The sequence below is a fragment of the Bombyx mandarina genome, chromosome 23, assembly GCF_030267445.1.
Source record: "Bombyx mandarina strain Sakado chromosome 23, ASM3026744v2".
In the NCBI taxonomy this organism is placed as follows: domain Eukaryota; kingdom Metazoa; phylum Arthropoda; class Insecta; order Lepidoptera; family Bombycidae; genus Bombyx; species Bombyx mandarina.
In genome coordinates, this window is record NC_143229.1 from 6630192 (window position 1) to 6656912 (window position 26721).

Genomic DNA, 26721 nt, shown 5'->3' on the forward strand with positions numbered 1-26721 from the left:
GCGGCCCGCACACACATAGACACCCTTCAATCTCTACAATCCCGCTTTTGCAGGTTAGCCGTCGGAGCTCCGTGGTTCGTGAGGAACGTTGACCTACACGACGACCTGGGCCTCGAATCTATCCAGAAATACATGAAGTCAGCGTCGGAACGGTACTTCGATAAGACTATGCGTCAGGATAATCGCCTTATCGTAGCCGCCGCTGACTACTCCCCGAATCCTGATCATGCAGGAGCCAGTCACCGTCGACGCCCTAGACACGTCCTTACGGATCCCTCAGATCCAATAACCTTTGCACTAGACGCCTTCAGCTCTAGGAGCAGGCTTAGGGACCTCGGTAACCGTACTCGTCGAACTCGACAAAGAGTTCGCCGTGCAACCTAACCCATGAATCAGCTCGCTGAGTTTCTCGCCGGATCTTCTCAGCGGGTCGCGATTCCGATCCGGTAGTAGATTCATTCGCGAAGCAGCTACTCTTGAGTTGTTAGGTCTCCTTCGGAGGCGCTCGGGTAGCTGTTAGCAAATCCCACCCCTCCTGGCTGAGCCTTTGCTCGCCCACCTGTCCTGGTGAAACTGGAAAGGCCTCCGGGCCACCAGTAATCCTTCAATCATAAAAAAAAATAAAAAAAATAAAAGGGTGAACGAGCATACAGTCCATTCGGTAGTTAGTGGATAGTAATTACGTTAACTATTACTCTTGTGGATTTGATTTTATCACACGATGCTGTTCCTTTATCGTAAAAGTAATTTGTAAATATGTTTTAAGCTCATACCTATTTTATTAGGAAAATTGGCAAATGCCTGCGAAGATTGTACATCGGTATAGTCGAATCGCTCTTATTCTTAACCTTTAGGTTACAACGTGTTCATTTTAAGACTATATTTCTTAAATTAGGTTCGATGCAATTTTAACAATATCAGGAATGTAGTTGTCAGAAAGCAATGGCGTTTCTCTGTCTTAATGCTTACAGTATTTTTATTGAAAGCATACTTTTTGCTTTGTAACAGATAACCTATCTAATATCATAGCTGGACTAGATACTATTGTTCAATGTAACTTCGTAATAGATAATACACTCCATTGTTTTAACAATGTACTAGTCTATAAATATATGTTGTCGGTCGATAAAAGTCATTAAGGCCAAAGGTCTCGATTCATTCTCAAGTGAATACACTCTTAAAAAGAAAGCAAATATAATTTATCTGCCATTTTCAAGTTGTGCTTGTTGTTCCCAACAAAATGAATAGCACTAAAAAAGTGTTAACAGTAAATGTTTTTTATTTAATCCGAGTTTTACATGTCATCTGTATCTTTACGTTTACTAAGTAAGTAATATTAATATATCGTCATAAATACCAGCGTATTTTGAGATATATGACGATGACACATCCGCCGCCATAGCGTCTGCACAGTCGATCTCCGGATTACCAGGACTAGACGAATATTGAACGTCGCCCACGTCTTGTTTATACTACGCTGCCACTCTGACCTTTAGAACAACTTTCGTAAACATCTACCTCTATATTAATTTAGATTCAATTTGTAGATCTACGAATTTATTGCAGCGCGTGTGGCTGTAGGTATTTTAACCACTCACGCTTCAATGGTAAGTAAAGAATTCGAAAATGTATAGGTCTATAGGTAATGGTAGGCAGCGGCTTGGCTCTGCCCCTGGCATTGCTGACGTCCATGAGCGACGGTGACCACTTACCATCAGGTGGGCCGTATGCTCGTCTGCCTACAAAGGCAATAAAAAAAATCTATAGATCACAGAAACTTAGTTGATAAGAGCGAAGCCTTATATAGATAATACTCTTTTTGATTATTTTTCATTATGGTGTATACACATCAAGTTTAATATAGCCGAAATGGCTCATGTCACATAGGTATCCAAGACGGACCATTATTATTACTAAAAAACTTCTAAGTTAAGAGATTTCGACCTTGTGCTGAGAGATAAGAGAAAGTACTCACGGTACTGCTTTCATTTTAATTTTTACATATCATATATATATATTTAACCTCAGCCAGTGAAGGGGCATAGAAATCTTTTACGATAATAGAAAACATACTCACTGTATAAATTCTTATTCACAACTGCAGCTGACTCTACTATATAAAGTATTTTTTTATTAAGCCATTTGATCTTAAGAATATGTTGCCTTAGTCAATATTTTCTTAGCGAGAATAGATCTGATATGAAATATTACCGGAGCTTATTATATTGTGAATGTTAAATTTAGATAAAATATTATATTCTTATAAATTTTGTAATATAAAATATTATTATTATTATTATTAGTTAGTGCGTAGTTGTTCCGACGCAAAAATAGACAGAGTGGCGGTACCTATAGGTATAATTTTTTTTATTGCTTATATGGTTGGACGAGCTCACAGCCCACCTGGTGTTAAGTGATTACTGGAGCCCATAAACATCTACAATGAGATATAAGTTCTAAGATCAGTATAGTTACAACGGCTGCCCTACCCTTCAAACCGAAACGCATTACTGCTTCACGGCAGAAATAGGCAGGGCGGTGGTACCTACCCGCGCGGACTCACAACAGGTCCTACCACCAGATAGGGACCCCGAGAACTGGGTGAACCGTGACCAAGAGTGCCTCGCCTGCCAACTGGTAAGAATCCAGATCCGGCAATGTTTTATTATATATAACTTGCACCAGATCGTCGCTGAGCCGAAAGAGTTCCCTCGGTGTGGATGTAATTTGATAACGGAAGAACACTTCTACGCCCATAGTCTTTTCCGCGTGAGGCGAGCAGTCATATTGTCGTCCCATAACTATATCACTGCCGAGCGTCGTGGTTGCGATGACCAACAAAAACGAGTCGTGGCTGGCGTTGATCGATATCTGCAAGTGGTAGATCCAGACGGCAGAACATGAAAGGAAAGGCCCTTCGCCCTTCAAACTAGTCACATCCTGGTTTTGAGTCAGCCAAAACCGAGTATCTCGAGAGATTTGTTAGTGGCGCCGTCTGAGCTACGAATACCTAGGCGACACTGAAAATTTCGGGAATTAACGAAGTGACACAACATTACTATTTAAAAATGTATTTATTGCTTTTCGAAGTATTCTCCGCGAAATTTGACACATTTTTCCATACGATGGACCAATCATTGAAGCAACCATTCCATTCGGAAGTTGGGGTCTCCAAAATGGCCGTTTTGTAGGCGTCCACAGCTTCTTCAGGTGATGAAAATCTCTGTCCACGCAATTTATTCTTTATTTTAGGGAAAGTATAGAGATCATTAGGGCTTAGGTCGGGGCTGTACGGCGGATGGTCTAATAATTCTATGTTTTCTTGCTCTAAAAACTCTTTTGTTCTGTGCGCGGTGTGAGAACTTGCATTGTCGTGATGGAAGATGATGCGGCGGTTGCAGTTCTCTTTACGGAGTTCAGAAACGACCTGTGGGAAACAAATGCTAGCATACCATTCTGCATTAACCGTTCTTTGTCCCTCAAGAGGAATAGTCGTAACATGGCCGGTTTTGGAGACAAACGTGGCCACCATTTTTTTTGCAACACTCCGTGAACGAACAATTTTTGTTGGCTTTAACTCATTTTCTGACTGGTTTCGTGACTGGTTTTTTGTTTCGGGTTCGTACGCATATATCCAGGATTCGTCACCTGATACAATGTTGTATACAGCATTTGAGGATCCTGCGTGGAATCTTTCGAGAGTTCTGACGCACCAAGTAACGCGAGCCGCTTTTTGCTCTTCACAGAGCGAATGCGGTATCCATCGGGAAAACAACTTTTTTACACCTAATTGTTCATGCAAGATTATTTGTATTTGATTCATGCCAATGTCTAAAGTTGCCTGAATTTCGCGGTATGTCACATGTCGATCTTCCTCAATCAGCTTACGCTCAGCATCAACGTTTTCTTGGGTGACTGCAGTTTTTGGACGACCTTGACGGGGATCATCACTGAGCTTGACACGACCACGTTGAAACTCAGCAAACCAGCGATAAATTGTGCTTTTGGATGGGGCTTCATCACCAAATGCAGAAATCATCCGGTCAACACACTGTTTTTGTGTTAAACCACTTCGAAAGTCATAATAAATCATCGCTCTTGAATTTTCTCGAGTCAATTCCATTTTCTTAACGACTAAACAAGTTTGACAAAACCTCGTGACAAGACCGAGATCTTTTTTTAAATAAATAAATGGTATTCGATTTTTAAAACCAAGGAGTTTTCAATTAAAAAGATTTTAATATGACAGGAACAGTGGAAATATTCCATTCCCGATACTTTTAGTGCAGCCCTCGTAGCCCGCTTATTGAGAGTTGGTCGTTTCACCAACGACTACCGATTCGATTCCCGTGGAATTAGGAAAGTGCGTAATGATGCAGTTCTGGCGAATCACACCCCTTGTCTCATGGCTGATCGGTTGAATTCTGTGTCACCCAATTTTCAGATGTGGGCTACCACAAAATTCAACCACAGTTCCGCGACAGTTTTAATCGAATCAACTTCCAATAAGCCTCGATTATAGCCCCCAACGCGTAAGTTCGGCGGTTTCCTGATCAATATTAATAAAAAATTGTGTTAATTACGTACCTTAAAATGAAAGATAGATAAATACCGGCTCTGTTGCATATCTTTATTCAAGTATACTAGACGTCTTATACTTCAGGTACGATAACTTCATTTCAACCCAAATTAACTGAAAACATTTCATTAAAACATACAATAAATACACACCCATATCTATAAAGCGAGGTGCGGATAAAGATTTAAGGAGATAGATAGAGTTAAATCAATGTGTAGGTAGAGTCAGATATAGCGTGGTTTTATTGTAGACAATATACATATAAAGTGTTCAGGTGTGAATGTTGCTAAGGCTGAGCATGTTAACGACGACAAATATTTTAAAAGTAGGCAGTTTAAGGCCCCAGAGGCTCCTTGTATCTGCCGTCGCTCTGAATACTTAATAGTGTAGGCTACAAACGAGCACACGTCTACTGAAGGCTCTTGACGGAACTATGTACCCATACTCCAATTTTTGACATTTTAAGAAAAAGGTTTGCTGTGATAATTGACCTTGTTACACGATTCCTTAAAAAATATGAGATCAATAGACGTTTAAAAAGAAATTAATATTTTTAGCTGGACTTTATTTCAAGAGTTATTTTTAATTTCGAAGGAAAATCTTTTTTTCCTATCTTGATGAAATATTTTATGTGGTACGAAAAAATACTATCTGGAACTAGGACTATGTGTAAAAATTATATATTATTATTATTAGATGTGAAGTCCGTTTGTCTATTTTTACAAATTAAATTTTTATTAAAGTTAACTATGTATAGGTAAATTAAGCCTGTCGTTGTTTTTTTAGATATGCCATTTTTTAAATGACAGCCACTTCTGTTTTACTCAAAAAAAAATTGTCATCATCATTGTTCTCGTAGAATCTTAAATTACATATTTTTCATCCAAACACATGCTTCCACAAAAAAAAAATTATGAATAATTTGCATCATTAGAGCTCACAACCTCTGTGCTATCATGGCAAGCTCACATGTCTACTAATTTATTCTACTTGTTGTATAGCAATCGTTTGTTCCTATTTGAAGAGGTCAAAGGTCGACAAGTGTTTCAAAACTACAATTCACACTTCAATCTTATATCTCAAGATAGATAGCGACATTCTTTTCGCTGTATTGATTGACTGCCGTAACCTATTCACAGCAATCAGAATTTATTCACCCACATCAGGGTATAAAAAAGCTATCGATGAAATCACAAAACGACTAGGATTCTTCTTTACCTGAATACTATCAACGATTGATTACGAATGCACAAGCCGTAGCTGACTTCCCTCAAAGTGAATAGATATAGGGTAAGGATATAGATACAGAAGGGGCGCGCGCAACCGAACCACGGACTTTACTTTCCCCGGACGCCTGTGCTAAAAATAGACGCTCGCGATAGTAACCACCAATTCTGCTGTCACAGTCTAAGTACTACTTGTATAATATGTAATATGCCCACATTCTTATTAACAATCTTTTTGAAAACAATAAGATAATTCGAATTAATATTGCAGAGAACTAACGTTTGTTACAGCATACTTGAAAATCGAAGAATAATTTCCAGTCACACTCAATGATTTCATGCGTTCTATTTATTCCATGTAAATAAAATTTACCTACGTTAGATTGAAGGATAAGGAAGCCTTACTACTTAAGATCGAAGTTCGGATGTCTATTTTTTACGAACTATTTCATAAAATAATAACGAACAATATTTCCCTCATTAGATCTGTATTATCTACCTATATCTCTATATATAAAAATGAATTGCTGTTCGTTAGTCTCGTTAAAACTCGAAAACAGCTAAACCAATGAGGCTGATTTTGGTCTTCAATTATTTGTGGAAATCCAGAGAAGGTTTAATAGGTAGATAAATATGAAAATCCTCGGAATTAAATAAAAATAACAATTTTGTTTTTCCTTTGATGTGTCGGACAGATTCCTTTTGTTTGTTTTAAGTTTATTTTATATAAAACTTTAGGTCTTTTATTTTTCGATTGAGGCACTACGAAGTCTGCCGGGTCAGCTAGTCTTAAATATAGTTTACTGTTATATTTTCTAAATTCTGTTAAATCACTTCTAGAAAGTCACTTTAACCACAAAGATTTAGATATTTAGATATTTAGGTCATAGATAACTTTCCAATGACCAAAAATATACAGGCACACGTTATTAGTACAAATCATTAAGCTCAAGCGGTGCGCTGACCTCCGGGGCTTTGGTCGTGAATGTGAACAAAACATCTAAAGTCAAATGTGACTTCAACGCCTGCCACAGAAATAAGGCTTCCGAACTGATTTCATTCCTCGGTCTTGCTCATAAAAGACACTGCCTTAAATAATAAAACCAGTTTTTGTTAAGTAAGTTTTTTAAGAATTTTCACGTTAGATAATGTTCAGTTTAAATCATTTAAAGTTGCAATCATAAATACCAAGTCCACCTATAAGTTGTGTTACAAATGAAAATGCATTTTTTTTTGTAGTAGGTACTGTAATATTATTAAAATTTATACCTACATATTTATTAAGGTCTCAGCAAAAAATTAAAAATATTCTATTCGAAATGGCCACAAGCCAAAGCTTTTATACAGGCCTTTAATGTGTTGGGCCAGGAATCTATAGATTTGCACACTGTTTCCAAGGGAAATTTCGCTACTACTTGCTCCAAAGATTTTTTAAGAGACTCAATGTCGCCGTGTCGTACAGAGCAGGCCATGACCCCCTAAAACTGACCGTAATTTGAAGTCTAAAGGGTTGAGGTCTGGGCTAGATGAGGGCCAGTCTTTATCTCTTATAAAGTCCAGAACGTTGGTTTCAAGCCAGGCTTGGGTAGTTCGTGGCTTGTAACTAGGTGCAGAGTCCTGCTGGAAAGTCCACAGTATATTTTTAAAAAGTAATTGCTGAGAGGTTTCACCACATAATCTAAGACTGTATCTTGATACACTTTGACTGAAGTTTTCACTCCTTTTTCACAAAAATGTAGTTTTGTGACTCCTTGATAAGACACGCCCCACCAAACCATCACTGACGCGGGATGGTGACCACGTTGTACCTTTCCGACCACTTGAGCAGCTACTTTAGAACTATGAGCGTACACTTTATCATTTTTCTTATTGTAGTGTACTTCAATCGTGAAATTTTTTTCATCGGTAAAGAGAATATTTCTGTGCCTTTCACCTGCGTATCGCGATACAAGGCGTTTTAATCGATCCACTCTCTTTAATTGTAAAGGTTGATTTAGGGCATGTCCTGTATATCGACGATAAACAACGCGCTTAAGGTCTTGTTTTTTAATAGGCGTCAGAGTCCTAGCGGGAATCTTCATTTCTCGCGATAAGATTTTTTCCTTCCTAATCGGGTTTCGACGAATTCTGTCTTTAACAGCATTAACAGCCTTTATAGTTCTAACAGCACGCAGCCGCCTCGATTTTTTCTGGTCTTCGACAGACGAAGTGTTGTATCTATTGGTTAGGGTGGGCCAAAAAGCACTTTTAATTTTTTTTTCTTTAGGTACTACGAAATTATCGTCCAAGATGACGAAAAAAAAATTCTGGTAGTTTGAGCTGAAGTATGTCGAATGTCCACTGAAAATTTCATAATCTCTCGAAGCATCGCTAAAGCTCGTCAATTACTGAAAAACTCTTCGCTAACGTTTTTACCTGAAAAATTCAAATATTCTGACCGGCTAACACTAATTTATTAAATTTCAGAATGTCCACCTGCTGCGGATGGTATGGAAAGGTTTGCCTGTCCTACACCGGACCGGCAAGGACGTTACCGATGCATCGACGATCACGTGCTTTGCGACGGATTCATTGACTGTCCTAGCGGTGAGGATGAAGATCGACAAGCCTGCATGTTCTATAAAACGGTAATCTAAAATTAAACAATCCAGTCGAATCTTCTCTATATATGGATAGCCAATCATAAACAAAACAATTTTATAAATTGAAAAACAATAAGATTATCCCAGTGCACATTTATTACTTAGATTAGGACTGTCCAAACTACATAACTTTGCGGGCTAATTAGACATACTACAAAAGCTGAACGGCCGCAGAAAAAAATATTTTCAGTTTTAAAGTTTAAAAAAAACAGGGTAATAAATACATACTTTCCGGGAATTCACCCAATAATAGTAAAAGATAGCTTCACTTTTATATGATGTAATGGGAATGGAATGTTACAAGAATAGACGAAATTATACCAAATATTTATAATATGTTTTGACAAAGAATACTAGATATTATCTAAACTATTTATATCCAAATTGATGAGATCTAAGATATGATATCGTAAGTCTAAGCCGTATAGTGCAACGGCTATCCTACCTTTCAAACCGAAACGCAATACTACTTAGCGGTTGAAATAGGCGGGAGGCTGGTAGCCATGGTACCCCATAGGGCTCAGAACACTACCAGAACATACTGATGTTTTGGTAAAAATTACAGACATTATATTTAAGCTATTGCATAGATTTTATCGCAGGCCTTGAGCGCGGCTTGAGAGCGGAATCGTGAAATTCCGTAACGAAAAAAACCTTCCACCCCTCACTACGCCTACTATGTAGCTCGCGTTCAACATATTCACACGTTGCGCTTGTGTAGTGTTTAAAGTAAGAAGTCTAAACACCGATTTATGTACTCTCAAAATATGTGATATAATTTCGTGAGTAACACAACGATAGCGCGATTCAGCTTTTGCGTCAAGCGCCATCTATCCGCGACAAACGGAATTGTAGAATAGAAAATTATATCACATTACAATGCGTTGGGCGTTCCATTTTCTATCGCTCAGTCGAAGAATTTTATTACTACTCCTACTACTCATTCAGTGATTGGAGTGGCATTAAAAATAAACTAGCTAAACCGTTGATTCTGGGCGAATGAGAGTTAGAACTAGCATCCAAAGGCGTGTCTCTATCCCAGATGGCGCCCTCTAGTGAGTGCGCGGTCAAAATGGAATACTCACAATGTAGCAGATTCATTGAAAGTTAGCCCACTGAGTTTCTCGCCGGATCTTATATTATTGTTGTTTTAATATTAAATTATTATTGTCGATTTATAATTGCATAAGTTGATAAAAAATGCTATGCAATAGCTTTACCGCGGCAGTCTCCGAGTGCCACACTTCTTTTTTTTTTCAATACTTTTACAACAAGATTCTAACAACTTTACTTTTACTGGTATTGACACGCTTTTTTAAAAGTGACAGTATTAAGTCAAGAGCGTGATAAAATCATGATAAAGTCTACTTTTTCCCCCGAAAACAACACCTTATTTCCACGGAAAACTATGTTTTATCTCTACAAAAACTCTGGATTTTGTCCTTCTTTCGCGTCAAAAGAAAGCAATGGCTTGAGCAATCGAGCAATCAAAGCTTAATCAGATTATCGGATTTGGATAAAAGGACATCGGGCACCTTTGTATGGGACACTTACCTACAGCGAACAAAAATGAAATTAGGTCTGGTGGATAGGCAATTGAATCTAGTTTACAATGGTATAGGTCCCATATCTGTGAGCCGTGGGAATAAGGAGAAACTGGACATTAAAAAAATATATTTTTTTTTACTTTTTTGTGCAATAATTCAAGAGGAAAAAAGGAATAAAAAAAACATGTTTTTCTCTTTACTTTTATTCTGCCGCATCCAAATCTACAAGAGTTTCGTCTAAAAACGCCGCAGGTGCGTGAAATTCTTCTTGATATATTATAGCCCAAGATAAAAAGTATACCACACTGGCGATGTGCGCGCAACTCCCTACAGTGCGGCGGCCGTGTATACAGGAACAGTAATACCCTTCGAGGCTTTGTCTTCCTTGCAATGCCGGATTTATTAGTATATATGTATAATAGCGTTTTGCTCTTATGTGACGAGACTGTATTCTGCCTCGTATTAATATTTTATTTTCTACCAACTCTCTGCGATGGTATAATTCCATTATATACACTCCGTTTGGCCGCATGTGTTCATGGCAATAAGATTTGGCCAATTTCAAATGGTATATTCCCAAGGTAAATAAAAATAGCTCGTCGTAAGTTAATTGTGGAAAATCTCTTAATTCGGGATTGTTTGCCTCTATCGGCGTGAATGCAACTCTTTGCCTGTTTAAGTTGTTTCGAATCACGTAATCAGCCAATTCATTTTCTCTATTTATATTCTCATTTATTATATTTATAAACTCTGCGGCATGAGCGTTATCTTGACTTTACGAAAATACCACGGAGTGATATTTTAACTTACTGAGCGGTCATATTTAGTAATTAGGACAAATAGTCAACTTAAAATATGAATTTCATTTTACTTTTATTTCCATTTTCCCATTGTTATGAATTAAAATAACCACATAATATTAAATATGATTGGAAGCACTATGATTTAAAAGTGTTTTGGTTTATGTTCGCGACTTTAAAAAAAGCGGGTAAAAAACGCCCAATGATCTTTCATCTTGGGAAATTTACTTATTAAGTGGACAACGCCTTAAAGGCAAATACAACGGCAAAACTGCAATTATCTATTTTGTGTCTTTAAACACAGCAATCAGTTCACTTTTGACCGTTCCCAATTCTAGGAAGTAGAGACCATGAAAAAAGTTGTATTAGTTAGATTTTGGGTAATATCCAAACACCAAGAGTTTATAGTTCAAGTTTGAAATTGAATTTTCCAATTAAATTAATCTTAAGCAATGAATGAAATGTATCCAAATCTTAGCTGTATATTTTATTTTTATTTTTGATGTTAATGCAATGTCGATTGCACCTATAATTGAGGTGACATCTGCCATGAACTTTTGTCAATTTGTCAATGTTTTGTATTGATGATCACTTTGTTGGTGCAACTTATTAAATAAATAAATATATAATACTTATTTTGAAATTACGTGGAATAACTATAAAGTAACACTAAGTAGTTCTTTGCATAAAAAACAACTCATTAGAAAACAAAATACAATGATAAAGGGTATTTCGTTGAATTATTTACATTAATTTATCGTTGTGTTACCGGTAAACAGTTTTATAATCATTAAAATATTATTTACAGACTAAGGCCCACCTTGACGTATTGGCTGACGCGCTACTTCGATGGGCACGTGGACGCTAAACTAAAAACTATTATGGAAACCTGGCTCCTTAAACTCTTGGAATTTCTTCAGTGCTTAACTGACAAAGATTTATTACTTTAGTTCGGAAGCCATCATCAAGTGAAAATATGCTGCGCAAACAAAAATTTACTCGGACGTCACCAGTCATTAATGTGTTGAACAAATAATTGAAACATATCAAGTAGTGGTGCAGCCTATACCAAAAACTTAACCATGTGAAGTGTAGTGTTTGGAGAATTCCTACCAACATAAAGCTGACGTGATGAACGTGGTAGGCGCGCCATTGGAATTGCGATACACTGATGGACTAAGTGATATGGTTTCGTCCTAGCAAATCTTCTCAGCTGTTTATGTTACGGTTGGATCGAGTACTAAATTTGAGACTGATAGCGAACATGTTAGTCAGTAGAACATTTACATTACACTTACCAACTGTTTTTTGTGTAGTAACTCTTTATTTGCTCTGTAACCTTCCTACTTGGTATTTCAAAAATTCCTTAAATTAAAGGTTGTAAATTATTGTATGACTATTTATGTAAATATATGAAATGAAAGTTTAGTTTTTGTCGGCCTATATACAATGCGGTTAACTATGTCTATATCAAAATAAGGATTAAAACAAAGGGCAGACAGAAGTACAGTTGCATTATAATAGCTGTACTAGGTATTGAAACTATTGAGTTTTAACTTTAATTTGTATTTGAATAACAATTGAGAACTACTCATTGAAAGGCAGCTACTATCTATTATTCAAATTATGAAACAAGTAGGTAGTTAAAAACTTGCATTTTCTTTATAAGGCTTCAGGTTTCTTTAAAGACTTTGTGTAATTATTAGGTAAATATTCCAAACAGTTCGTAAATTAAAAGACTATTATTTATATTCTCATTCACCTAAAGTCTATGGAAATAATAATATTTGAGCAATAAAATGCTAGTCATGAAGTTCCTACAATTTAACCAATCCTCAATAGATTTTAATATAGGTACCCGGACATTAAATTAATTTAAATTTTTCTCTATATTTCGCCGTTTTAAAACGTCATATTCATGAGTCATCTTCATACTAATTTTGACTTCTCATTAAATTTCAGAATAGCCTATTGATATTTCAATTCATAAAGCAGAATCTCAAATTATCAGTTAAAGGTCTATGAGAATTAAGAACTACATTTTTTTTTATTATATAAAATCCTATTCCTATAAATATCAAAATATTCGAAATGGAGATTCGTACATGTAAGGTTAAAAGTAATGGTATGATTCAGAAAAATTAATACCAAATTCAACATTCTTATGATATTTATATGCCTTATCAAGTATGTAGGCAGTTGGTTCATGTAACTATTGAGTAAAATTGAACAAAGTTAGCCTTAGTGCGGATGAAAATATCAACACCCTTGGGTTCCATTCTGAACCCAATCTCCACCTATTTGCACGCAGCATTGAGGTGGAGCAAAATCTGTATCTCCACAGACTATTAGGAGAAATTATGCAAAAATACATCAAGTGAAATTCACTGATGTTTTATTAAATCAATCATTTTTTTATATATTTAAATTTTGACTCCAACCAATTGTCTACACTTACAATTCATGTAATTTATTATGTACAAAAAGTTACAAAGGCATGATAAATATTATTGCATTTTAATGTGCGATTTCTCCAGTATAAATTAATTATTTTAATTAAAAACACATAATAAAAATTGTATGTTTTTAATTTAAAATAGCGTAATTAGTTTTCAAAATCAGCTTAAAGAAAAAAAATATAGGACAGAACCTACTTTTTTTATTTGAAGTCTGATATAAAAAAAGAATTAAATTGAAGAATTGAAAATGAAAGAATGATGAATCATCAAGTTTCAGAGTTAACAATTCATATATCATACCTATAATACTTACTACAATACTTCATTTTCAGGACTTGATAACTTAAAAAAACTCAATATATTAATAGACATGATCAGAATTTGTAAGCTTTATATTAAAGCCCTTTATCCTATAATATTATACGTATTATTCCATTAAAATAATTTAATAAATGGGTACTGAAGCTTGGTAATGTATTTAATTAGGGCATTTAAAGTGAATCCAATTTATTCAAAACATATTTCAAAATCTTTTAAATTTTTTGTATTTACTTAAACATAAACAAAGAACTGACATTTTGAAGTGGAAATATTCCAGGTGAAATTCCATAGTAAAATTTAATGTGAATGGGTATGAAGAAATTTGTAGTCCCCCTAGTGGTTACAGGCAGACTAGACCGAGAAGTGAAGAACCTTCAAAACACTTGGCTATTTTAGCTCTTTGGGATCAAACAAATTTCACCTTCATCACATATTTTTTTTTTTTTTTTTTTTTTTTTTATTGCCCTTGTAGGCAGACGAGCATACGGCCCACCTGATGGTGAGTGGTTACCGTCGCCCATGGACTTCAGCAATGCCAGGGGCAGAGCCAAGCCGCTGCCTACCGCTTAATACTCTCCACAAGCCTCGTTTGAAGAAGAACATGTCATAGCGCTCGGGAAACACCGTGGAGGGGAGCTCATTCCATAGCCGGATGGTACGTGGCAAAAAAGACCTCTGGAAACGCACTGTGGATGACCGCAGTGGCTCCAGGTAGTATGGATGAACTCTACTCCGGTGGCGGGAGGTGCGATGGTAAAAACGAGATGCCGGTATCATCTCGAACAATTCCTCAGAGCACTCCCCATGGAACATACGGTACAAAATACAGAGGGAACCGAAGTCCCTCCGCAGACCCAGAGGTTCCAAACGATCCGTGAGACCGGGATTATCGACAATCCGAACGGCCCTCCTCTGTATGGAGTCAAATGGAAGAAGCTGGTATTTGGGAGCCCCGGCCCAGAGATGGGAGCAGTACTCCACGCGAGGCCGGACTTGTGCTTTATAAAGCAAAAGCCTTTGTCCAGACGTGAAGTACCGCTTCGCTCTGTTGAGGACTCCCAGCATTTTGGACGCCAACTTGGCTTTGTCTTCCAAATGACTCCGAAACTGGACATCGCTCGAAATGTCGACCCCAAGTATCCCAATACTCTCGGAAGGTTGCAGGGATACTCCTTGGAATTGTGGCGCCATGACAAAGGGGTCCTTCTTCGCAGTGAACGCGCAAACTTGTGTCTTTAACGGGTTGAATTGAACCAAGTTCAATTCACCCCATTTGGAGACTCGCCCCAGAGAGTTCTCCACTTCAGACACAAGTTTTGATCGTCTCTCTTGCACCACGCTCCGAGAGAGACTCTGATGGCCGATATATCGCGCATCCCCCGTGCTGTCATCCGCATAGCAATGCATGCCATCAATAGACAGCATGTCATTGATATACAGGATGAAAAGCGTGGGGGAGAGCACCGAACCTTGTGGAACGCCAGCGTTAATGGTCATGGTATCAGAACAGTCACCATCTACAACGACCGTGATGCTCCGCCCATCCAAAAAGCTAGCGATCCACTTGCAGAGACCCTCGGGGATTCCGTAAGATGGTAGCTTCGACAGAAGTGCCCTATGCCAGACCCTGTCGAAGGCCTTCGCGATATCAAGGCTCACAGCAAGAGCCTCGCTCTTGCTCTCCAAGGCTTCAGCCCACCTGTGAGTAAGGTATACAAGAAGATCGCCAGCTGAGCGACCGTGACGGAAACCGTACTGTCGGTCACTGATCAGCTGGCGATCCTCCAGATACTTCAGGAGTTGTATATTAATTATTCGCTCCATCACCTTGGAAAGCAAGGAAGTTATCGCGATAGGCCTATAGCTCGATGGGTCCGACCGGTCACCCTTCTTGGGGATAGGGTGGACGTGGGCAGTCTTCCATGAAGACGGAACCCTGTTAGTGCAATAAGAGAGGCGATACAAACGCGTTAGCGCAGGCGTCAGCTCAGGGGCGCACGTTTTCAGAACCACTGCAGGGATGCCGTCTGGCCCGCTCGACTTATGGACGTCCAGGAGTCGGAGTTCCCTGATATACTGAATTGCACTTCTTCTATGGTCTCTGAGATAGTTTCAAACATAATTGAAATTAAATACCAAATATATAGGTAGATACAAAGCTTTTATTAACTTCACTTAACACTTTTTTTTTATTGCTTAGATGGGTGAACGAGCTCACAGCCCACTTGATGTTAAGTGGTTACTGAAGCCTTCTGCTTCACGGCAGAAATAGACGGCGTGGTGGTACTTACCCGTGCGGACTCACAAGAGGTCCTCCCACCAGTAATTATGCAAATTATAATTTTTTGCGGGTTTGATTTTTATTACACGATGTTATTCCTTCTCGTGAACATTTGTTAAGTACGCATTTCATTAGAAAAATTGGTACCCGGCTGCAGGATTCGAACACCGTTGCATCGCAAGATACGAATGCACCGAACGTCTTATCCTTTAGGCCACGACGACTTTAAGCCCATGTTTGCTAATTGCTGCCTAATATTGTTCACATCCCTTCTAAATAACAATTACAAAATATCTTGAACATGTTCCCTTGTTATATTATAAAACGTAGCACATTCTTTAAAATTATTTATGCACTGTTCAAACATTTTAGGGTAAAATCATTCGCACGAGTTTTATTCAACAACTAGGACACATTAATAGTAATTATAAACTTGTAAAAAATATTAATTAAATGTTAGTAGTTATATTATAAAAGTATTATTATTGCACTGAAAAATATATTTGCACAGTTATGTACCTACTTAAAAATAAATAAAAATCCAAAAAAAATTAGCGTTAGTATTTTAGATTACCTATATAGTTTTAAAATAGAGGGACTTGACAGGATGTGGACAATAAAAAAAATCGACAAATCTCACATAAGGCTCGGAGGCATATCAAAGCATTGTTTTTACAAACCCAGTGATTATAAAAATAAAATATGCCTCTCAACGATGTGAATTTTGATACATTGGTACATTGGTATTAAGCAATATACAAAAATACCGATGTGACCTGTTAGAACTTCGTTCTTGAGCCAACAGGTTCGACGGTAATAATTCTGGGAATAGAAAAATTATTAATGGATAAAAAATCAATTATTGTTCATACATTAATGTAAAACTATGCTTTGATGAGCATTATCGTGAGATTTTTCAGCACTTTTTTATTTTTATTTGTACTACCACTTTCTTCGACTTTTAGTTTTTGGCTCCGGTACACACTACAACGATTTATCGTAGCGATTTAACTGCACAGTTCGTTTGTGCAGTTATCGTAGCGTGTGGACGGAAATTGGTCCAAGGTCCAATCGCTCAGTTCGGTCACAAATTTTGCTGTAAGCGGACGCGTCCGCGCACGTTAGAACGTGTTGCCAGTAGATTGTAGAAGAATCCGTGAGTTATTGGAAGAGTTTATCCAGAGCTATAAAAATGAAGTTTGCTTGTCAATTAAGAAAAGTAAAGATAATCACGACCGCAACAAGAAAAATGCTGCCTACGATAGGCTAATTATTAAGTACAAACCTATTGATTCTAATGCAAATAGGGATACTGCAGTAAATAAATTAATCAATCTGCGAACTTCTTACAAGAAATAACTCAACAAAGCCAAAAAGATGACATTTTTATAATCTGAGCTTTTGCAGAGAACTGACGATCGATGCAGATATCGTTGATCGATGGACGTACGATAAACTGCACAGTTGAACTGTGCAGTCACATCGCTACGATAAATCGTTGTAGTGTATACCGACCATTAGCAGCGTCAAGTAATAAGATTTTTATAATTCGCCGCTTTAATTATTTATAGTTTATGAATAATAAAAAACGAAGGAAACTTAATATGAAATTAAATGAAATGAGATGAGATGATATGTGATGAAATATAATATAATATAATCTCATTAAAATCGTGGTCATTCACTGAGACTTTTTCAGTGGACTTTTTAGAGGATTCCGAGAAGTTATGTTCGGCGGCTTTGTTTCATTTTCCCACATTTGTGCACTTTCACAGATACTAAACAGTTAATAAACCACCGTTATTACACATTTAAACCCGAAGAAACACTAAATAGACAAAATAAAACAAATCACACAACTTCACTCCTCGCGTTCTCACGGCCAAAAAGCCTTTTTATTACTTTAATAGTAAACTATACATATGTATGTGCCGTCTACAGTACCTGTTTATTTCATTTTTTTCATTACGGCAACAATTTTAAGGGCAGTTAAATTCGAATATCTAAATATATAATGTAATATTAATTAGTCTAATTTGCTTCATATTCATTAAACCTTATTGATTTTTATCAGATCAAATAATTCCTGCAATATATTTAAGGTATTTAATTTTAAAAAATCACATTCCACGAATATACCGAAAGCTCAATCAGAAAAATCTATTTGGCAACAAAAGAAACAGGTATTCATATTAATTGATCTGAATTCTAAAAACTTTTTTAACATTATTACCTACTACAAGAAAGAATGAAACCGAAATTATGGTAGGTCAAACAAATATAATATTAATAGGCTATTTGAGAAATCTTTTATAACAAGATTAATTTCATTTATAACGTTAACATGTAATGTCCTACTGAGTAGCTCACTACAAGAACTGATATTTATTTCGTATTATTTTGTTGTGCTTAGTTTAAATATATTAGATTACAGACTGAGCAGATGAGTACTTCAGTTATCATTTTGTTAGCTATGAATAATCTGGAAGAACGACTAGAATTAGCGAAAATGCAAGTGAAAAGCTTATAAATTACCGCATCTTCTGCATTGGCATAACTATTCATTGGCAGCACGTAATTACGTATAAATCTATTAGGTGTGTACCTACTAATTTCAAGGTACACTTTGTATCTTATTAAATATTTTAGAAGGAAAAATAAATTATTAATGTAATTGCACTCAAAATTTGCCTGTTTCGTATGTGCACAGCAATTTATTGTGATATTTTAAAATACTCTAGGTTAAGGGCAAAGATCTCAAGAATAGACTATCAATGTGATCATTGTTAATTTAATATAAAATTGTATTTGCATATTTATGTACATTCGTGAAAAATCATTTTAGAATGTGAAATGTGATATGAGTGTGTTATGTTTGCAATGGTTTAATGTTATGCGGTAGCGTGAATTGCTGCAGTTGATATTTTATGTTCCTAATCAAATAGAGTTGCACTATTTTCAAGGCTTTAAAAAACTTTGTTTGCGAAGTTTTATTCTTAGGTTTTAAATTGTTATATCTATTAAATTATAAATATTTAACAATTCTAGTCTTTTTATGTGTACGTATCATGTGTAAATATTAAATTTAATTCCTAATTTCAAAGTTTACATTGTCTATGCAATGAAGTTAGATCAAGTAATCACAATAATTGTATACAATTCGCCACCTTGTCGCCAACTCGTTATTGCACCTTTCATAATATGTCATTTGTGTAATGTTATTTCTTTTTAAAAAGTATGGCACAAACTCAAAGCACAAATCATCGTTTATATTTAAATTCGATTTAGTAAATCTAAAAGACAACTTTTTTTTCAATAAAGGTACTTTTCTGTATTTTGCTCTTCCATACATTTGAAAACTACGAAAATTTCCAAATAATTTCAAGTATATTACGATCTGCACCCTAGAGTAATAATACAAATAATTTAGAAATATTGGAAGCGACGTAATGTTAGTAAAATTATTTATTTTTGACTTTCAAGTAAAGAATATTTAAAAACTTTTCAATGGACGGAATAGATGTTTACAAAAACGATTGCAAACCTACACCTTACATAATTAATTAGCCCGACTATCCGTCACTAAAATTATAGATTAAAAATACAACTATTTTTGTAGATACGTACCTACTTGTTTGACTACTGTTTTACACCGACAAAAAGTATACATATGTTTCATAGTAATTTATATTGTTTTGCTATACCAAATTCTACATTACATCAACTAAGATTTTTAAAAAAATTTTGGTCAAGCCAACCTTGTACACTTTTAGTTGCCTATACATTTGAGTACCTACATAAAAAATCTAACACAAAATGACATTGAATTTGATGTAAAACTATACACAAAAATATAGAAGTATTCCAGAACACAACTCCTAAACAGAGTGTAAGAGAAATACTCCCGAAAGGCGATTAGTTGCATCATAGCCTATTGGGTAGATCTCCTGAGTAGGCTCGTGGTTATAATATATATATACTAGCGGCTTCGCTTGAGTAGTAGCGCACGCGAGGTAAAGAATTTTAGGTATTTTTTTTATACATTGGGTTACATTATAGGATTTTCAGTAAGGACCACTAATTTTTTTGAAAATCTAATAAATATAGCCTATGTCACCCGGGGATAGTGTAGCTTGCCAACAGTGAAAGAATTTTTTAAATCGGTTCAATAGTTTCGGAACCAACTCAATACAAACAAACAATCAAATCTTTCTTCTTTATAATATTAGTATAGATATAGATATATGATTTCAGTAAAAGACAGAAATCATTTCATTACATGAAATTGCATTTATTTTAGGTAATTATTTGTAGTAGACGTTAGCCACATTCGCTTATCTATTCCAGATAAAAAACAAACAAAATAATAACGAAGACAAGTAGTACTATTATTGATTCCTGGGACGACAAATCAGAAAAACTAATAATCTTAAATTACCAAGTCTCATAATATGTCAAGGGTGTCCGTCGTGTTATTTTAAATGAGCGAAAATGTTAATCCTCAAGTTTTGAAAATTGGCGGGTTTACAAATATAAATAAATTAAAGAGCGAGTAGCTTCTACTGGACCTATGAAATGTGTTGTTTTCCGTTTCTGACAATATTTCATTTTTATCGTTAATAAAAATAAAAGAAATCCTAAGTCAGGCAGTTTACTGATTACGCAAAAATATACTATATATTAACATAGTTAAAAAAACTCTCTTATGAACCTTACTGCTGATTTTAAAATTAAGCAATGTGAAGTAGTTACATTTTAAAATTATTTGAACCGCGGAGTTAACGCCAGTAATCAGATGAGTCCTGTCATTCATAATGAAATTGAATCAGTGAGTTTTTGGTCCCTAAGTTTTTATAGTCTTTACATAATATGAAATTACTACAATTAACTGAGAAATTTCAACTTCGGGAACAATTCTCTTACACTTGGTATGTCCCCTTAAAGAATATTCTCACTTTTCCTCTAGGTCATGGAGTTGCCTTGACATTTAGCACGAGGTGTAAAGCAACTCATATGACTATAATCTTATATTGACTACGCTAATTTGTAGGCGTAATATACTTTTGGACTATTTATTACGTATTGTTAATTACTATGTATGTTGTATTAAAATATAAAAAACTCAAAAATAAAATATATGTTACGAATGCCTCAGCCATGATTAGTGTTTTATTTATTCTGTTTTTTAAGAGTTACTGCCCTGTACAATGTATATTTGTATTAGAGAGTGCTAATATATCCAGAAATAATTCTCAGTCCTATTATTACTGGGTGTAAAATAGTGCAGTGCAGCTCAATCACTAAAACATTTAAATTCAAGCAAGAGCTTCTAGTTCGGTAATCTAGTTGAGTAAGTTTTTTTTTTGTCTATATGGTTGGACGAGCTCACAGCCCACCGTGTGGTAAATGGTTACTGGAGCCCATAGACATCTATAACGTAAATGTGTCACCCACCTTGAGATACAAGTTCTAAGGGCTCAGTATAGTTACAACGGCTGCCCCACCCTTCAAACCGAAACGCATTACTGCTTCACGCCAGAAATAAGCAAGGTACCTACCCGTGCGGCCTCACAAGAGATCTTACCACCAGTAATTACGCAAATTATAATTTTGCGGCTTTGATTTTTATTACACGATGCTACTCCTTCACCATGGAAGTCAATTGTGAACATTGGTTAAGAACGTATTTCATTAGAAAAACTGGTACTCGTCCGCGGAATTCTAACACAGTTGCATCCGTAGATATGAAAGCACCGGACGTCTTGTCCTTTAGACCACTTAGTACCTACTAAATACTGAAAATAAAATTCGTCTGAATATGACTATAAGTATTGCAGACGAGGATTTATAAATTACACTTTTCTTCTTCTTCTTTTCCTTATCCCACTTTAGGTGGGGTTGACTCTCCTACTTCGTAAGCGCCAGGGATTTTTAATCTGAATTGTCACACTGTTAAGTTGGGCTTCTTTAACTATTCGGGTCACATTTGTCCACCGTGGATCCAGGGGGCGCCCTCTTCTAGGCCTTTTATCTGGGAGACCCACTGCCCAGCGAACGGTGCTTCCATTACGCTAATTTTTCTTTGCTTGTCTTCGTCTGCAATACCTGTGATACCATTGAAATTGCATTTATAATTCTTCTTAGTCATTTAGTCTCTTGACAGAATGGTCGTGCGTCAAGATAATCGCTTTATTGTTGCCGCCGCTGACTATTACCCTAAATCCTGATCACGCAGGAGCCTCCTGACGGATCCAACAGATACATTAACTCTTGCATTCGACTCATCGTAACGGTGATCTACCGCCCAGTTTTGTACCCTCAATCATGCCTTGCACCACAAGGCACTCCACTGAGTAGTCACTTCATCGCGACACGTGTTCGAAGGAAGTGAAAAGGCGTCTCTGAACGATGGAGCATAGACGCTGCTCAATGCCGCGTGCCTGTAGAATTAACTGATTTATTCTGAAGTCCATCCACGATATTTGTAGCATTCTTCCCCAGCACCACATTTTGAGAGCATTTGTCCTCTTTTTCTCACTATCTCTTAATGTCCAGGACTCAGTGCGTAAAGAAAAATGGCGAAGAAGAGCGCTCTTACAAGTCTAATTTTAGTGGCTTTGATGATATTTTGATTCCCCCATATTTTCCTCAGCCAGTCCATGGCTGACCTTGAAAGAGCCATACGCCGCTCGATTTCTTCGACACTAAACGAACACGAAATTAGTGCGCCCAAGTACATATTTATGATTGTACGACATCACAGTGTTTCGCTTCGAGTAAAACTGATAACTGTTTTTTTTTTCGTGCCTTTTTGCTGGTAGCTTAAATTAAGGTCTATTCCAACAAGGCCCGAACAGGTAGGTAAGTTCACTGGTTCAACTTGAGAAAATTTACCATCGGATAGGATAGGCTAGCGGCCTATCCGATCCGGTGGTAGACACATCCAGTGTTGTCGCTTATGAGTCTCATTTCCTACTTTTCCAATTATAATATAGTATCGATATCATTATTTTTCGCTTTTTTGTTAGTTTTCATCCTCATACTTAGAAGCGAAAATCCAGAAACTACAAAAAATGATTAAACGACTTGTATACGAAAGTAAAAAATTTGGACTATCAATGAACACAAGCAAAACATGATGATAACTAACAATAAAGTTCCTCTAACAACGCTACTAAATTAGAATATCAAGACCTCACAAGACCTCACAACAAAGGAAATCAATGACAGAATAAAATAGGATGGAAAAGGTATGGGGCTCATAAAGATGTCATGAAGAAGTCAGAAATACCGATTAAGGCAAAGAAAATCTTAAATATATAAAATAAGAACATAAAATCTAAATTTGTCAACACCGAATGGAAAGAAGTATACTAAACTGAAATTGAAAGATAAAATACGGTTAACAAAAATAAGAACACAAACAAAAATCATAGTTAAAAAATACCGTATACAACAACTGAAGTGGAAATAGACTGGAGATCTAATTCGAGGCAAATAGAAAAATGGGCCAGAGTGACAGAATGGTGTCCAACATACAAAAACCGAAATAGAGGTAGGTCGACAACAATGTATTGTAGATGAAAAGATGTGACACAAAAAATGGCAGGAACGACTTGGATGAGAAAAACGCATAGATAGAACTTTAAACAAAACAGAACTTTATGGGAAACCATTGGGGAAGCCCAATATACTTCAATATTGAAATTCTTAATACCTATGTCGCGCTAGTGACCTAGTTACTAAAATACGAAAAAAAAAAAAGTTTGTTATCAACGACTTTCCTTATCTTTATCGTCCATCTTCATCGCCTTTATTATTATTGTCTGTTTCGCTGACCTTTTATTCATTTTAAATTGTGTAAGTTCCATAACAAGGAATCTCGTAACATGTAAATATGCTAAATATAAATTATTCCCTTTTGCGCGGATACAATTCATTATTTTTATATAAGCTCAAAAAATAATACCATCCGGCAACAGAGTGAAAAAGAAAAAACCCTATCGTAGTATCACCGTCACTTTTGTTCTGTCTTTTTTTAAGTATGGTTAGGTCATTTTTAAAGGATTGTTTCATTTCATCCCATCCAACACTTACAATTATGTGAAATCTTACATACCGTAAAATGGGGCGATTAGGGATTGAGAGGCGAATCGGGAAAAAACCGGGAAAATCTTTCGACGCTCAATATTAGTTTTATATTCGTTGCAAAATCTTCCATTTTTTGTAGTTTAATAGTAGAATGTTGAAAGTTCACAAAACAAATCTGAATATGCATGATAATAGCTGCTAACTTATAAAAAATCGCGTTTCAAATTAACTTTCTGCGGTGATAATTATTTTAGTGCTAGAAACTTTGCTCTCTTTTATTTATTTGATAATAATAGAAGACGACTGTGATTTATAAACGTTATTTAGTGTTTGAACCATCATATATATTCAAGGTAAGTCTCAGTTGTTATTAGTTTTAATGTATTTGATAAAATAAAAATACATGTAAAAATCTGTTGTTTTGGGGGATATTAGGGACGTCTTAGGTACAAATAACAACAAAAAAGGGGTCAATTGGGATGAGAATACGTAAAATGGAAACGAGCTAAGTATAAATAGGTACAGGTTTGTAGGGTTGTCTATGTAGTTAAAACAATATTTTTTAAATTTGTTGGTAAAAATTAGTCTTATTCATGACGTTTTGTCTAGAACTTTTATTTAAAATTATCAATGTGTTATTTTATTGTTTGGTAAATATTTATATTATCAGTTACGTATTGTTTTCTATTTTTAGATAAGCCCACTCGTTCGAATTTTGGTGCTTACTCTCCCATATACAGAATCCTTTGGGACAACAATAATGTCCACGGTAGCGTGGTCTCCGTCAATGTTCATTCGGAGTTGTCCGGTTGCGCTGAACTAATTTTAAGTGATGAAATAGATGTTTTTTTTTAATTGTCTCACAACTTACAGGAAAAATCTATCGCGGATCATTTCCCAAGTAAATATAAATTAACCATAAGTAAATAAATGTAATCAAGTTTTAGTTATATATATATTTATATATCACTTTGTTGGTGCAACTAAATAAATTAATTAATTAAAACCAAGTAGTGCCAACCCTAGCAAATTTCTCATTTCGTCCCAATTAACCGCAATTTCCGGGTAAATAGGGATTACATCTATTTTTGCTTTTTTTACTTAAACTGGAATGCTAGTTGCATAGTTTTAAATTGGATAACAAAGATGCCCCCAAGACTCAATCATTTTGATCCTGATATAGCATTATATACATCAACAACTACCTTAAAATTGGTCATAAAGTTGGAATTTGTCCCTAATCGCCCCATTTTACCGGTACCTCATTTCCATTCCTAAAATCGTACTCGGCAAACAACAAACAATAAACGACATTATAGGTTCTAGTACTTAAATAAGTAGGTACCGTAGAACGGGGTGATTAGGGATTGAGAGCTCAATATTATATTATAAATTCGTGGCAAAATCTTCCCTTTTATGTAGTGTAATAGTAGAATATTGAAAGTTCACGAAGGAACTCTGAATATGCATGACAATAGCTGCTAGCATTTAAAAAATCGCATTTCAAATTAACTTCTTGTGGTGATAATTATTTTAGTGCTAGAAACTTTGTTCTCTTTTATTTATTTGACAGTAATAGAAGACGACTGTGATTTATAAACGATATTTAGTGCTTGGGCCATCATATATATATTAAAGCTAAGTCTCCGTTGTTATTGGTTTAAATGTTTTTTTTGATAACATAAAATAACATGTAAAAATCTGTTGTTTTTGGGAATAATGGGGACATCTCAGGTACAAATAACAACGATAAGGGGGTCAATTGGGATGAAAATGAGTTCAATGGGAACGAGTTAAGTATAAATAAATACAGGTTTGTAGGGATGCCTATGTAGTTATAACAATCTTTTTTAAATGTGTTGTTAAGAATCTGGTTTATTTATGATGTTTTTATCTTGAACTTTTTTTTAATTACTAATGCGTTATTTTATTGTTTGGCAAATATTTATATTATCAGTTACGTGTTGTTTTGAAAGAGCCTTATAAGAGATATGATCCCTTAATATTAAAAACATCAATGCCTATCAAATTAAGAATAAGTCTATAGTTACAATAGCTAAACAATTTAATATAAGTAAGTCGGTTTTGCACAGACATGTAACAACAACAATGAAATCTCAAGGTGGACAAAAATGTTTAAATGAAGAGGCAGAAAAATACATAATAAATGAATAAATACATGCATTAATATATAATAAATGACTTACGCATCATAATAAAGGGATATTTAGATCGAATTATATATAAAATATATATAATGCTCTCGTACGCAGTACATTAAAATATTGCTGCATTGTGTGGAAACGTTATTATGAGATATACAAGAAACGATTGGAAAGTGTCCAGAAACGGTTTCTATGGAACTTGTCTTACAGCTACAGTCTGGGTAGGAAGTTACCCAGCTATGGAGACATACTTCGTCACTTTAATCTTGACCCTATTTTTAACCGGAGGAAACTAATGGGTGGTATATTTCTATACAAATTAATCCATGGAATAACCGACACACCTAACCTCTTAAACCAGATAATAATATTATATATAAATGATCACTTTGTTGGTGCAACTAAATAAATAAATTAAATAATTAATAAAAACCAAGTGGTGGCAGCCCTAGCAAAATTATTAATTGACACTAATTTCAACCCCATTAACCCCAATTTCCGGGCAAATCGGGATATCACAACTTTTTGCTTAAACTGGAATGCTAATTGCATAGTTTTAAATTGAATAACAAAGATACCCCCAAGACTCAATAATTTTGATCCTGATATA

At 35.6% G+C, this 26721-nt stretch overlaps 2 protein-coding genes and 1 long non-coding RNA gene across 3 annotated transcripts in view; 1 reads left to right on the forward strand and 2 right to left on the reverse strand.

The window, feature by feature from the left end:
- The window catches only part of jeb (low-density lipoprotein receptor domain-containing jelly belly protein), a 101826-nt gene extending 80810 nt beyond the window's left edge, over positions 1-21016 (forward strand). The window contains exons 3-4 of the mRNA XM_028182220.2: positions 8272-8432; positions 11603-21016. Coding sequence (XP_028038021.2) covers positions 8272-8432; positions 11603-11662 — 221 coding nt within the window. The 3' untranslated portion in view covers positions 11663-21016. The remainder of the gene's footprint in view (positions 1-8271; positions 8433-11602) is intronic.
- The window catches only part of LOC149500134 (uncharacterized), a 43730-nt gene extending 18452 nt beyond the window's left edge, over positions 1-25278 (reverse strand). Inside the window, exon 1 of the long non-coding RNA XR_016325149.1 lies at positions 25208-25278. This is a non-coding gene — a long non-coding RNA (uncharacterized LOC149500134). The remainder of the gene's footprint in view (positions 1-25207) is intronic.
- LOC149500135 (uncharacterized) lies at positions 10182-10815 on the reverse strand. The gene is made up of 2 exons (XM_089737628.1): positions 10805-10815; positions 10182-10767 (listed from the first exon to the last, which is right to left on the reverse strand). Exons 1-2 carry the CDS (start codon positions 10813-10815, stop codon positions 10197-10199), a joined length of 582 nt encoding a protein of 193 aa, XP_089593754.1. The 3' UTR covers positions 10182-10196.
- Positions 25279-26721: the final 1443 nt, after the last annotated feature.